Consider the following 14,705-nt stretch of genomic DNA (forward strand, 5'->3'; position numbering starts at 1 on the left):
CGGTAACCACGATTCTTCCTGTATCTAGTCCTTACTAATCTTTCTTCCGTCTCTAACCATCGAAACAATCTCTAGCAAACGAGATCACCTTTCAATGACTTCGAAGAAAATTGCATTGAAATATGTCACGATGTCTCGTTCCACGCTGTTCGATCAGCGTCACCGCAGTTTCTCGACATGGCAATAACATGGAAATGGACGAACGAACACACGCGTAACCACACACACACACACACACACACACACACACAGAGGCCCTTCTCTTTTTGACCAGAGTACCGTCTGTCATAACTAACTAGAGCACGTATTGTACGCTTCTCTTATTTATGCACAGTTTTCCTGGTTTCTCCCGGCTTCGTATGCACACGAAGGGAGGGTCGCCAGTGGCCTTTGTCGAATACCAAGACGTTCGCTACGCGGCCCAGGCGATGGCCACTCTCCAAGGATCCTTTCTCCTCTCCTCCGACCGGGGAGCAATACGAATCGAATATGCAAAGTCAAAAATGGCCGAGGTGGGCTTTACAAATCTCTGGATCGAAGTAGGTTTCATTTTATGCTACGCTAGCCGCTACAGACATCCTGTACACATCCCGACGAAAACGCAGCGACCCTGTGCGACACATCCTTTGCGTTATCTCGATTCTTATCTCGATTTTTGTCAAGATATTTCCCCTACCTCGACTCCTTATCTCGTTGATCAACGACACCCTTGCGATCATCGCGAATTTTCTCTTGCATTTTCTCTGTCGTTCTTATCCCGCTATTTTCCTTTTCGTCCTTACGATTTCCGACCGAGGGCTAAACATCAGGAATTTCTTTATGGGCCATCGATGTCCCTTCGGTCGATCCTCGTCTGTCACTCGATACCGTTTCGTTCTCCTCGCTCCCTCGCAACACCACTTTTCTTTTTTACGATCTCGTTTTACCATTCGATCCATCAACGAAGAACCGTCGAAGATTCCAATGAAACTGCACGAAGCACAGATCTGCGTTTTCGTTGCCGGACATTGTAGTATTACCGTTGGGAGTTGGACGAAATGCCTCTGGAAAGAACGAGGATCTTGTCGCTACTTTTGCTCCCTCTCTCCTTTTATAAAGTAGGAACCATCGAGACAGGCTTGACCGGATGTGTCACTGTTGCCTCCATTTGCTCTCCTGTCACGCATTTTACGGTGACCTGGTAATCATGGCAGAATTGGAAACGGGATGGTTTTTTGAACAAAAGCAAGTTTAAGAGCACAGAGTAAATGTCCCGCGCGTAGCGCTTTGGTTCTTCGGAGTAAAGGCAATCGTCGTATCGTAGATGGAAGCGAGCTTCCCTCGTATTTTCTCTTTTCTGTGTTTATCTCTCCTTACGTACTCCTTCGTTCTAATTAAATACAGAAATAATTCTCTATGTGGAGTGACTCACGAAAGTATTTCGACGCTCATCGTAAAGAACTTCGATACGTATATCGTGCTATGTAGAAGACGTTTTAAACTTTCGTTAACGTTATAAGACACGACTAATCATATATATTCGGCAAAAAAGTTAGTATACAATCATCTTAAACGCATAAGATGAACATGATAAGGCTTATCAACGTAATTTACAATTGACTGTTTAAATACTTTTGTAGTCTCTATGAGATGTATACTGAAGAGTATTAAATATCGTGTTCTTTCAAATTTCCTTCAAAACTTACCAACATAATTACAATAATCGCGTGTCATTCTAATGAAATTTCAAAATGTTTTATATAATACACACACAATATACACTCAAAGGTATCTACAAGCGTCCCAGCGCTTCTCATATTAAAACCTATTTTAGTAAATTATCTTTCTCGAAGACACCTGCTATTCGAGACGCGATAAAAATGTAATAAAAATGTACTCTGTTCTCTTCGATCACCTCCTTTCACGAGGAATCATCCCTTTCCGGACGATGCCATTTCAGTGTCAACCCGTACATCAATAGCATAACAGCACGTAACGACATTTGTAAATATTTTTCCACTTTCCCGATAATTCTCAGGGGCATTTTACCACAGCTCCCTACAGTACAGTGGCCTCAGCGATAGACTCGCAATCGATTAGCTGACAGTTCGATTTCGATCGATCTAAAGATCGATCAATAACTTTGTCGGTAAGACACGTCGCACGGTGTCTCCTGGCAGTAGAAAACGCGCGACGATCGATCGGGCGTAAATCCCTCGATCGCGATCGATGGCTGGACGTATCGCGAGCTAGCTGAGTCCACTAGTATCGCCAATTGCCAATTATTATTTGCCGCTAATCGCCTATGGATCGTGCACAACAACTTGCCGATCTCTAACTTTTTCTTCCACGTTCTGCTTTTTGTTCTTTCCTTTGTTTCTTCTTTTTCTTCTTTTCTCTGTCTCTCTTGACTCTGTTCGACGTTTGCTCTTCGAGGTTATTGGATCGTCTCTACGCAGATTCGTTTGTCGTATCCTTGGTTTTGTTCCTTTTTTGCGTTGTCGTTTTTATTTGGAAGATTTTACTTTTTTACTTATAACTTTTACTATATACTTTGAACGTTTTAAGGCGTTCGATCCTTCGGACTATTTCGTTGATCGAAGAAGTTTTTCGAACGAAACTTATTCTGTTTCGATGAGAATATCTTATAGCGATTCTACGTGGTCTTCGATGATTTTGCATGATCTACATGGGTCTATGCACGTAGTTTCAAAATTAACTTGGTATACATACTTGGAAGAAAGCTGAAAAAGTAACACTGTTTATAAAATAGTATTATAACAGCGCTATTATATCGATCACATCATAGCAGTGTTACCGTATAATGCTAAATACAATACTATTTAAACAAACTTGAAAATAGCATTATATTAAAAAGCAAAAATACAAAGATCGTCTCCTGATAAGATATTTCATTCAAAACAGATTAAATTCAATTTTAATGATTTTCTCAAACAGAAAATGGTTTGACACGTAATGATATGAGAGAATTGTAATAGGAAACTCTATCATTTTCACGTCCTTCGTTTCCCGTTGTCGATTTTCGTTCCGGTTCTGCTCGGTCTTTCACTGTGTTGCTTGAGACGCATAGTACTTACTCGTTCATTTTTGCTCCGTCCTCTTGTCTGTTTTATATTCCTCTTTTTTTTTTTTTTTTTGTATTTTCCTCCCTGAACGTGGTCTTTTGATATACGACACCCTTGCACCGTATCCTGCCGCGCTTTTCGTAGAGGTCTTGTTGCTGGAGATTCTCGGGGGAAGGTCGGATAACTGTGAAACGATGACTAATTGCAAAAGAATAACGAGACAGGTGAATTCTATTAACAAGAACTAAGAAAAATACACGTACGATACGAATACACCTTTAGATTTTCTTGCAAAGTTATTGTAATTTTAAGATAGCCGTAAGATCGTGAGACATTTTTAATATGGATAAAGTTCGTTAGAATAGGACGACTTTAATGCTTTTAAACCTTCTTTAGGTACGAATATTTTCAGATTATCGCGATATTGCAATACATCCCTGTTACAAGGAAACAACGACGGCATGGAATTTTATTACGAAAAATTGTGAAACACCTACGTATGAAAATAAATAATTAACGCGAATATATATCCTCGTAATAGTAAGAAAGCAGGAAATTATTTAAATTCGTTCTAATATGAGAAAGAAATACATGTTGGAGAAACATTTTTTAACATTGTTGTAAAAGTATCCAGCGTAAATATTTGATTATTAAACGTCGTTCCACTTCGCTGGTACTAATTATTTAATCATTATTTATTCTCGTAATCGTCGTGGAAAAAGTAAATAGGAGAAATGTAAAGACTGCGTATTTCGATTTGTATTCGTAAAGATAAATTCCTCGAGTAATCGAATGGAGGAAGTCGAAACTATAATACGAGTGGAATCGGTGATCGTGAAGAATCTACGCGTGGCACGCTTCTAAAGCAAAGTATCGTACATCATCGTGGTCTTACGATAAATTCTCGTATCATCGTGCAAGACGTATAGCATCCGGATTGCTCGCGATCTCTTTTCTCTTTTCTTTGCTCTCTACGACCCTAATTTAACAGCATTCGCGATACAGAGATCGTTTATAACTCGAAACAAAAATATTAACCATTTTTCTTGCCAATCGTACTTACAATTACTCACAGTACTTGATACTTGATATTTCTTATTTTTTAACAGGAGAACAAATTTAATAAACATTTAGTTGGGAACAAATTTTATTTTGACAATTTGTACACGAACAATTCAACTTTATACGTATTAGTCAACCACCCAAATTAGAGCCACAAGATACTAGAATTACAGACAAAATGCTATATCACAAATACGTCATCGTTAGAAACTTGTTAAACGAAATCTAAAGCCTTCCTTTTAATTTCGTTGAATCGTATAAAGTCGTTTCACCGTAAACTTCTAGAGATAACGCAAATTCTAAATAACGCAAGTGCAAAGAACAAAATTACCCTGTAATTGTCTTAACCGTAATTGGAGCTACTAGCTAACGTACAGCGTAATATACGAGAACTAGAACTAGAACGGCATCCAACCAACAATGCCAAAAATATAGGTCGCGGAAGCAACGCATTATCCTCGCGAATATACGATTCGATCGAGCGAGACCAAGTCCGTTGTCTAAAAAAGCAGGCCAGTTTGCCCGACCTTCCCCTCGGTGAAATTAGGGAGATCGATAGAGAATCTGCTTGGGGGCTGGGCAACAACGTTGCAACGAAACGCGTCGTCGCTAATTCATCTCGCCTAAAACCGGAACGGAGACGCCTTCGAAGCGGCGCGACCAAGACGGACGTGGCTGCTGAAGGAGAATATCCGACGCGTTAGAACCGCTTTCTCGCTCCTTGTCTCTGTCTCCCTTGCTATATACAGTCGGCGACAGAAATAAGTGGACAGGCAGTTGAAGCAATATCGATAAAGTTCCATCGAACTGGTGCTAGCTTTATACAGGGTGAGTCGTAAATACATGTCCGTCCATTTCAAGAAGGTTGAATTTACACGTTAAAATAAGTAAAAAAAAGTCTTATGCCCTTGGACGATCAACGATATCGTCGATATTTCAAGGTTCTCAACGTCGTTGCGATTTGTCGATAAATATTAACGATCACAATGCAGTGACAATATACATCGATCCATCTAGTGGAGGAAATATCGACGATATATATGGTGAGTCCGAAGGAGCCCTTGGTTCTTCGGTAGTAGTGGCTGATTGATAAAAATATTCGAATTGTTCGCCCCGTTTCCTGCTTACGATAAGAACGTTCTTTAATAACACCTTTGCAAACAGGTAGAGCGAAGACAAATCCATTAGGTTTCTGTTTCTGGGCTATTTAAGATCTATCGTGTATTCGACGTAAGCGAACAATGCAGGTAAACGATCTACGAGAAACGATATAAAATGGATTTGAGAGTGTTCGATGAATACCTGACATTTTCCAGCGAGTACGAAACTCAATGCAAAGGGAGCTCTACACGTTGAAACATATTGCGATGCATCGACACCCCAGGTTCCACGATACAGCTTACGATATACGTAGATGCGTATCGGTATCAAAACCAACTCGTATCGATGCATGAATCAGGTTCTCAAATATAATTCCGTGGGAAATAAATTTCCTTTCGAAAGGAATCCCTGGGGAATCTTCGAGAAGGCTCCTAATTTATTTCGAGCGTTCAAGAAGGTTCGGGAATCGTCGAACTCTTCGATAATAGCAGTGAAATTGCGGTAATAAATTTTATATCTTCGTAACTCTTTCCGGTGGTTAAAACCTTGGCGCTGCTGAGCGCATCGACTTCCGCGCTAACCGCGTCTCTCGTCGTTCTATTTTGTTTTTCGATTAAACGAACTTTATCCAACGGACGTCGAAGAGCAGAATCATCCGTATAGAAATATTTTCTGCGTAATCGCTCGGTTCACTGGCTTTTAGTTCTTTTAACGGCGCGTATTCGGAAAATCTGTTTCACTCGATTAACCATTTTTTCGTCCATTTCTTTGTAATTTTCATCTTTGATAATCCACGTACCTCTCGTCAATCAGAATAAGAGAGAGTTAGAGTTGACATTTTGAAAGACGCGTTTCGACGTTGGTATCGGGCCACTGACTGAGAAGGATCGGTAACGCGGAAATAAATAGAAACTGACGCAGAATTCGTGAAATCTAAGCGTCGATGCATGCATCGCAACATTCGCAACATGTTTCAACGTGTAGCGTGGGCTTTAAGGCAGGCGGTAGCGCGTGTCGATGCACAACGCATCGCTCGCAAACCGAGGTATGTAGGACATACGTATATTCGTAAGACATTTTTCACTCACTTCGGTGTGCACATTCGTCGTCCATCGAAGTACGACCATGCATTTATGACTCGCCCTCTGTATCTTCGTAGTAAATAAATTATTTAACAAGTAACCGAAATTAATAACATTTTTGCGTAAACGAGCCGGATTTAACGAAACTCGATCGACAGCTATTTCCACCATCTCGTCCACTTATTTTTATACGCGACCGTAAATCTCTGTCCGTCTCTGTCCTTTCTCCGTGATTTCGACGTGAATTAAAAGCGACGCGACCGTCCTGTATCTTCTTTCGTTCCTTCCTCCACGACCAAGGATCGCCGAAAGCTGGCGTTGAAAAAGAAAGATGAAAAAAGAGAAAAAAGAGAGAGCTTTTCAGTCCGGATGCAGCCACGGCCTAACGAGGTACGTAGATTACTCAATGGCAAGGCGTCTCTTCTTCGTCAACCGTGGGAAGAGGCTCACGAGGGCGAAAAGGGATGAAATGTAGGTTGTCTCTTGCTTTCGTTCCGCGGGACAATGACGGATTCGTTAAAACGCGACGACCAACAGCTTCGTGGTGAATCGGTAAACTTGTCGCGCGACCTCTCGAAAACCGGATGTTCGACGAGCGTTTATTTCTGTTCGTTTTCGTAGCCGCGATCATAGCTGACTACGACCACTAACGGCCACGATTAACGGCTTGTCTTCGATTTGTCGATTTTACGATTGTCGATTCAAACGTAAGGATACGAGCAAGGTTGTTTCACGGTAATTGAATTGTGCACGGTGCTTTGGAGAAAGGATCGGTAGCTTTTTGAAAGAAAAGAGGCGATTCGTGAAGAACATTGATAAGGTGTTGCGACGAAGATGTTTTACGCGTGTGATCGTAGAGCGGACGAATTTTACCTGTGGATACATCGTGATATGGGAAAACGAAGCAGAATTTTGTGGTTAATTTCCGAACGTATTCCAAATAGAATCGATTACACGCGAATAGACGTAACACCATGTAACATCGTATCAGCCACGTAAAATGATTTTTTTTTTTCTGTAAACGTAGCACGATATAATATTCTTCTTTTATAAGAAAATCGATCGAATTAACCGATTTTTGTTCTATTTTTTATCATAGAATTTGACTAAATTATTGAATTTATAACGTCTATTCGTGATAGAATATTTGAAATTACTGCATATGTATGCGTATTATATCAGTGACTTAGATATTTCAATTTATAACCTGCATATTTTCAATCGCATTTACAAAGAGTTTGTACAGATGATAAGAGGATTTACTATAAGGAAAAGACGAATCTGTCAGGTAAATTTTAAATTCCACGTTTGTCTTATAAACCAGAAAATTAAAACGGAAACTAATAAACGTCTACGTACAAAACCTTATTCGCCAAGAACCTTCTATATGTATGCGCGTATAAAATTTCAAAATTCCACTTACCAACGTGGATTCAACGTATATTTCGATAAGAAAGGATACAAATTCGTACAAACTTAAATAAAAAACAAATGTATTTTCCCAGCTAAACCATACGTCGAAGATTCTTCGCAAACCGTCGAACGAGAGCGTAAAAAATTGACGACCTTCTGTTTCCAAAGCACCTTGGCATATTGTACCTATAACCGGAAAGAAAGAAATAATGGAGAAATATCTCGAGTAGAAATTGGTCGATTTCGGAGAATAACGGTTTGATTTTACTTTGGCGATTTTGGAAAACGCACGGCGATGCGCGATCGGCCTCCGAACGATCCTCCTCGCGGCTGTAAATCAGCGAGGTATCGCGGACAAAAACCGTGAAAGCGGCGGAATGGAGACAAACGAGGCGCGATGAACGGCCGAGCGAACGCTCATTTCATACTTGGTTCATCCGTTCCGATTTCACGTCGAACGAACGCCGACAACAATTTCGTATCCCGTCCTACTCGTTCTTCTTTTATTTTCTCTATCTCTCTTTTGCTTTTCACGAACGATTTAAAACGATAGGGCGCGGAGTAAGCAGAACTCGTACTATTTCCGTTCGTGCTTGATTTTACCGTCTCTTATCGGCTTAAACTCGTTGTTGGAACTCGTTGAAAGTATTATTTTATTTTAATCCTCCTTTAAAGCATAGCTATATTTATATTCGTGGAACAAATGAATTTCGTTTGTTCGATATTTTGAAGATTAACCCTTGGATAGTAACGTTGGCTTGTAAACGACTATAATAATTTACGTTGGATCGATAAAGTTTACGATATTCTACTTTGCTTCGTACTTTGCATTCTCCGTTTTATTCGTACGATAAAGTCAAACGAAATAAACAATTCGAAGATCAAGCGATCCAGCTACGAATCGTTGTGGTCCGAAATGGCTGAACGATACCAGTCGAGAGTTAATTATAAGACGGAGATTTAATCTTATTCGGTCTTTTGGAGATCGATTAAGGAAAATCTACCGAAAGATCGAGCTTTAGGCGATATCTATGGAATATTTGGAGTGAGTCAATTGGTCAATTTATCCATGTGCCTTTCTCGCGTTCTTTCTGTGGGCGTACTTTAATTAAATTCATGATGCTTGCAGGGATCAAAGAGAGAAGAAAACGGGCAACCTTAAGATCGACATCAACGGCATGTAAGAGGAACGAGGGAAGACCATGCGTGCTTACACCCCGGAATGCAACGATCGTCAAGAGACCCGGATTCAGTTGTTTGCGCAATGGTAACGAAGAAAACATCGACGAACAACGAATCCACGACAAACGGTTCGGCAGGTTTCCAGAGCAAATCGACCGAGTTGCTCGAGAAATCGTTGCGAAGACGGAAGAGGCAATATGCTAGCGCAGGAATAATCACGGGAAACCGAGAAAGAAAAGAAACTAAAATGGGGTGGGAATATATCGAAAGGAAGAGAAAGTAAAAAGCACGTGCGACAAAAATGAAAAAAACAGAAAAACAGAGTAACAGAAATAGAAACAAGAAAGTAAGCATTCGCGTACACGCAATAAAAAATAAAAGGGGAAAAAAATACAAAGAAACACGCATATAGAGGAAGAAAATGAGAAAGATCGGGGATTAACGAAAGACGAGGCAGGGGTGTGTCTCCGTGTGTATGGTTCGAGCCTCGTCTCGCGAAAATCAGCACCACGACAAGTAGGGGAAAGAGAGAAACGAAGAATAAACGGAACAAAAAAAAAAAAAAGAATTCTTATAAATTGCGCGGAGCAACGGCGTTTTAGATTCGCGACTCGCGGGGGGCCCAAAATAATCGCGTATATATGATATTCCTAGGTATATATATTTTTTAACGACTTAACTTATCGATCTATTTCGATTAGCCGTGTACTACCTTGTCTATTTATTTTCCACCGAGTCTTGATTGCGATCAACGACGACGACGAAGCGAGAGACACGAATAGAAGAAAAGAAAAAAAAAAATACGAAAAAAGAAAAAAGATGAAACGAGAAGAATACACGAGAAGGAAAGAGACACGATACATACACACACACACACACACACACACGCACACGTACACGCACACGCGAGAAACACGAAAGACACGCGAGAAAACGAGACGGAAGAATCGTCGCGTCGGTGCGAGCTCGCGCGAAGCGTCGTAACGCTCTAGCGAATTTCTACGCAGAGGCGGTCGCACGTTGCGATTTCGACACTCGTGACACCATTTTCTTTCGCATATACGCATCTACGCGCATACACGGATACACAGATACACGAACAACACACGTATATACATACGTTAGATACATACATACATACATACATACATACAGAAAGAGAGGAGAGAAGCGTAAAAGCAGGAAGGCACTGTTGAAGTCACACGCGCACGCATATATATAAATAATTGTTCACACGTACACGGAGGAACATACAGAGTCCACAGTCGCGAAAGATTCTTTTAGGAAAATCGAGCCCCGCGCTGTTTTCGAGCAAATTGTTTTGGAAGAGGAAAGAGAAACGAAACGGGTTGGAAATTTATTGTATAATGCAGGTTGATGCAATTACTCCCGGAGAGACAGAGTAGTTTTGTTGTAGCACGCTCTCTTTAACCTGTTAACTGGATCGTTTGTTGAAACGAACGTAAACGTTTGGAAAGACATTGCCCATCTATTCGAACGTTGAGAGAATGAATTTCTATTTTGCTGTTTCGTATAGAAAAAAATTGATAAGTGTAATAGAGGAGAAGGAGAGTATAGAGAACGAATATCTATTTTACTTTTTTAAGGTAATAAGAGAAAAACGACGGGGATAGAATAACGAAGAAACAGTTTGATATTTTAACGAACAGCAACGAACGGTATCGTTTTAACTCCTTGGCTCACGGCGTTCGTCCATATTCGCGAGATTGCGACGCGTGAGATAAAAGTTACGATCTTTTCTCGATCGAGAAAATCGAGGACCACGAAACGTAAATTCGTACGCGTAATACAACAATTGGAAGAGGAAAACGCGAAAGGTGGCAACACGATTCGACTAAAGTATGCAGCGGAACGATTATGTCGGAGTGAAAAGCAAACAAGCAAAGTTAAACATACCTGTAAGCATAAATAAAAAGAATCGCGAAGCATGGAGTTAAAGCAAAGTACTTATATATATATATATACATATGTATATACATATATTTTTTTTAAAATACAAGAAAAAGTAAGTTCATTCGTATCGAAAGCAACTTGTTCGTGAAAGTAAAATACCGAATTATATATTTCCTAATTATCGAAGATTTTGAAAAGCAACCATCCAGCCGATCGCCAGTTAACAGATTAAAAGTGACGCAGCCAGAGAAAACTCGAGAGAAATCCTATCCTAGTATCTATAAATAACTGAAGAAGCGTACGTATGGATATACCGATTCGACTCGTAACGCATTCGTTACATCTCCGTTTCGTACGAGAATTGCCAGCAAACTCGAATCGCGTCCATTAATCCCGGGACGATGTAATTCGACGGAGGCGTGACTCGTCTCGTGTCACGTAACTCGCGTGCTCGCGAACCACGAACCGAGGGATTCGCGTGGAGAACAACGTCCGACGAAGAAGAGAACGAAACTGAAACGAAAGAGCGAAGGCAGACGCGGTGGCTCGTAGACGAAATTGCATAATATAGAGATACAAAAGAGACGAAGACGAGTACATCAAGCTTAATACCAAAGGTGCCCTAAGAAGCGTGTATTTATGTTTTATCATTGGCGCGTCGCGAAAAGGCGAGCATATACATTTAATTATGTATCTTGTTAAGGAGAGTCTAATATCCTAGACGAGAGTGGCGATGAACGACAAGCGTGAATCGGACAAGCGTGAGTGGGAACGAAGAGAGAAAATACGAATATAGAAATAGCGTGTCAGTGTGAGAAAGAGGGAATGGTATGAACGAATGATCGATAGAATGATTGTGTTAATTTACGTAATAATCTTATACATATACATAACGAATGCGAACATATCATAGGATTAAGCAGTAGAGGGAAGAAAGTTAAAGTTCTCGTAATAAGGATAAAAAGAAAAAAAAGTAACTTTTAAAACGATCTGTCTTTGTAGTGGCGCGGATAGACAGAAACGAGGATACGAAGGTGGTGTGTGCCCTGCGTGCTAGATACGACGGCCAACTCGGCACGTAATTTGCCCAAGTGCCTTCCCGTTGGTCGAGTCATGCTGTAATTCGTACCGTGTATTATTCGTCTCGTCCCGATTTCAAACGTCGAACTCCCCCCTCTCCCTATTCTCCCGTAAATCCATATTACGTATTGTACGTATACCATACGCATTAAAGTACGAAAAGAGAAAAAAGAAAAAAAGACAAAAAAAAAAAAAGAAAAGAAGAGAAAAAAAGGATGGTGGAAGGAGAATAGTCGCGCAGAGTCCTGAATTACAGGAAGACGCTTCTTCAAATTAAAAACTCTTAACTGATCCAAAGCTGTTCGAGCCTGCCTGATAGTTTTCTATCGCCTCGTCGTTTTCTACTTAGACTTTTCTCCTCGAAGGACGGAGAGCTGCCGCATCGACGCGTGTTCCTCTAATTAATATTTCTCTGCTCGACGATCGTCCCGTTGATAGAATCCACGTTAACTATCCCGTACAAAATGGGTTGAGAAGGAATAAGCGGAAAGAGAACGAAGGAAAAATTTCGCCGGCATACGGTAAACGAGAAAGACTATTTAAAGAAGAAAGCGAGAGAAAACGATCGAGAAAGTTCGTCAACGGTGATCGAAAGAATACTCCTCTGTGTATAGCGCGATGGAAATAATGGCATATTTTTCTCGTAGATTCCTCGAATTTTATCGCCCGAACGGCTTCCCGAGTCGATCGACAGCTTCTTTTCTCAGAGTTCACAGCCAATCATCGTGCTGATTAAATATGATCCTCGTCGAACAACCACTGGGCATTTATTATACGCATCCGCAATTAATAGTGGCGAGTGGTGATTAAGTGGTGTAAAGGTGTAATAGAGAGTGGTAGAGAGTGTTAACCGAACCGTGTGCACGTCAATGGCGAGAAATTACGATGAAAGCGAAGAATTCATCGCCGGTGAAGCTAATTCACACTGTGGAACGGCTAATTTCACGATTGGCGTTCAAAAGACACTTCGTCAGCGACATGAGCCGACCGTCGTAATTGCTCTCGAGCGTCAGAACGCTCCTTTATTTTTCTATTTTCCATGAAAACACGAGCCGAGAAGAAAAGAAAAGCACACTCCGAGGGGAGGAAAAACGAGAGTGTCGTGCACAGTTTTATTCCGTGCACGATTGTATTCGTGTCGAGATGAGAGTTACGGATGTCTTTAGCGTCGTCGATCTTCTCGCGATCGTGCCTGAATCACTCGTTCGAAAAATAACGAAGCGACTGAAAATCTCGTTGCTCGACGAAGATGCATCTTTCAGAGAAAAAAAAATCTATTTGTAGTTCGTTTCTGATGATTTTTAGCGAAATTTAGGATTTTTCGATCCTATATATAAAGGAATCGAATTTCCGTCAATCATTCTAGAACCTTTATGTTTGACCAATTTCTTTCTAAAATTAGCTAGCGTGTATATACTATGAAGAAAATTCTATTTAATTATATATTATAATAACCGCTACTGTCGTCGAAATTCCATTAACGAATTATACGAAGAGTTATATATTTCATTATATACAAAATTATTATACGAATCGCTATTCGTGCTATTGCTATGCGTTAAAAATTCTACTTAACAAATATTAGATTAATTTCTAATATCGACGCAACACGACTAAATCAAATTATTAGGACAATTATTCTTTATAACTTATAACTTAAGAAAGTAGCTTGACCGCGACAAATTTTCCTCTTTTTACTGAATTTTTGCCGGGCAAGCAGTGTCGTTTGAAGGTCCAGGCGGAACAAACCGCCTTTCTATCTGGCTTTCTTACCGCGAAATAAAAATCTGCCTGACCTGAAAGAAGAACTTGGCCGGTCCGTTTGCAGAGAACTGGACCGTCGCAAAAATTCAGAGCGAGACGAGGTGTCCCTTGACGCTGGAAACGGTAAACGCAGCTCGTCGGGCAACGAGATCACTCAGGAAGAAGTGTGTCAGCAATCTGAAGGCTCGGTGAAACAATTGAAAATGGAACGGGCAACTTTTAAAATCGGCTCGAAGCTTTCGGCGATGCCGCGATGATTTTTCCAATTCTAAGGAAACATGTCGCTGAATCGAAGATGGAACGAAAAACAAGGAGAAAGAGAGAGAGACGAAGAAACGAAAGTATGTAACGCGAGGTTTCAGGGTTGTCACTTTTCTGATACATATCGTTAGATCGTTAAGAGCTTGCCGAGCAGGTCGTTTAAAGGTAGATAATTGTCCTGGAAAGCGTTTACTCGTCGTTCATTATGAAAATGAAGCAAACAAAAAAAAGAACGGGAATTCTCATCCAGCGTTCTTTTGTCTTTTATCAATCTTTTCAAAAAGGAAAGGAAAAGTGAATGGACATAAAAGAGAAGTTAATTCCTTTCGGCCGTGATGAATGTATATTTCAATATTGTTTTTACTGTAAATATAACTATAAAATCGGAGACGAAGAGATTCAGCGATGCACGAAACAAAATCTTCACAGGAAAAAAGAAAAAAGATAGGAATTCTTCGTTCTCGTCTTTGTTTTTAAAAATTTGTTTCGAGAAGATTAATTAACGCGTGCATCAGCTACAGGGGTACTTATTAATATCATTCGATCTACCTTAAAGCGAAGAACTTTCTTTTACGAAAAAAATCTCACAAAACGATTTTACGAAGATCGAGAGAACGTTTCAAAAAAGAAGGAAGGCCGTTTTCATACCGTTACGAGATGGTAGTGCAATTATCCTGGAAAGTAATCCGTGTGAAATTGGCCAGAAATTTGGCTCTGAATGGAACGATTTCGGTAACCGCTCTCCGGATGATTGTTAGTGCAACAAAAAAAAAAACAAAAA

At 40.4% G+C, this 14,705-nt stretch overlaps 1 protein-coding gene across 5 annotated transcripts in view; it reads left to right on the top strand.

The window, feature by feature from the left end:
• Positions 1 to 9,689, top strand: part of LOC117210306 (protein couch potato) — a 181,303-nt gene extending 171,614 nt beyond the window's left edge. For 2 of the 5 annotated variants that reach the window (XM_033453214.1, XM_033453215.1), the window contains exons 8-9: positions 335 to 539; positions 8,853 to 8,971. In XM_033453214.1, the coding sequence (XP_033309105.1) occupies positions 335 to 539; positions 8,853 to 8,885 (238 nt within the window). In that variant the 3' untranslated portion in view covers positions 8,886 to 8,971. Of the gene's footprint in view, positions 1 to 334; positions 540 to 8,852 lie in introns of all 5 variants that reach the window. The other 3 variants (XM_033453213.1, XM_033453216.1, XM_033453217.1) reach the window with 3 other exon arrangements.
• Positions 9,690 to 14,705: the final 5,016 nt, after the last annotated feature.

The sequence above is a fragment of the Bombus bifarius genome, unplaced genomic scaffold (assembly GCF_011952205.1).
Source record: "Bombus bifarius isolate JDL3187 unplaced genomic scaffold, Bbif_JDL3187 scf7180000008199, whole genome shotgun sequence".
In the NCBI taxonomy this organism is placed as follows: Eukaryota; Metazoa; Arthropoda; class Insecta; order Hymenoptera; family Apidae; genus Bombus; species Bombus bifarius.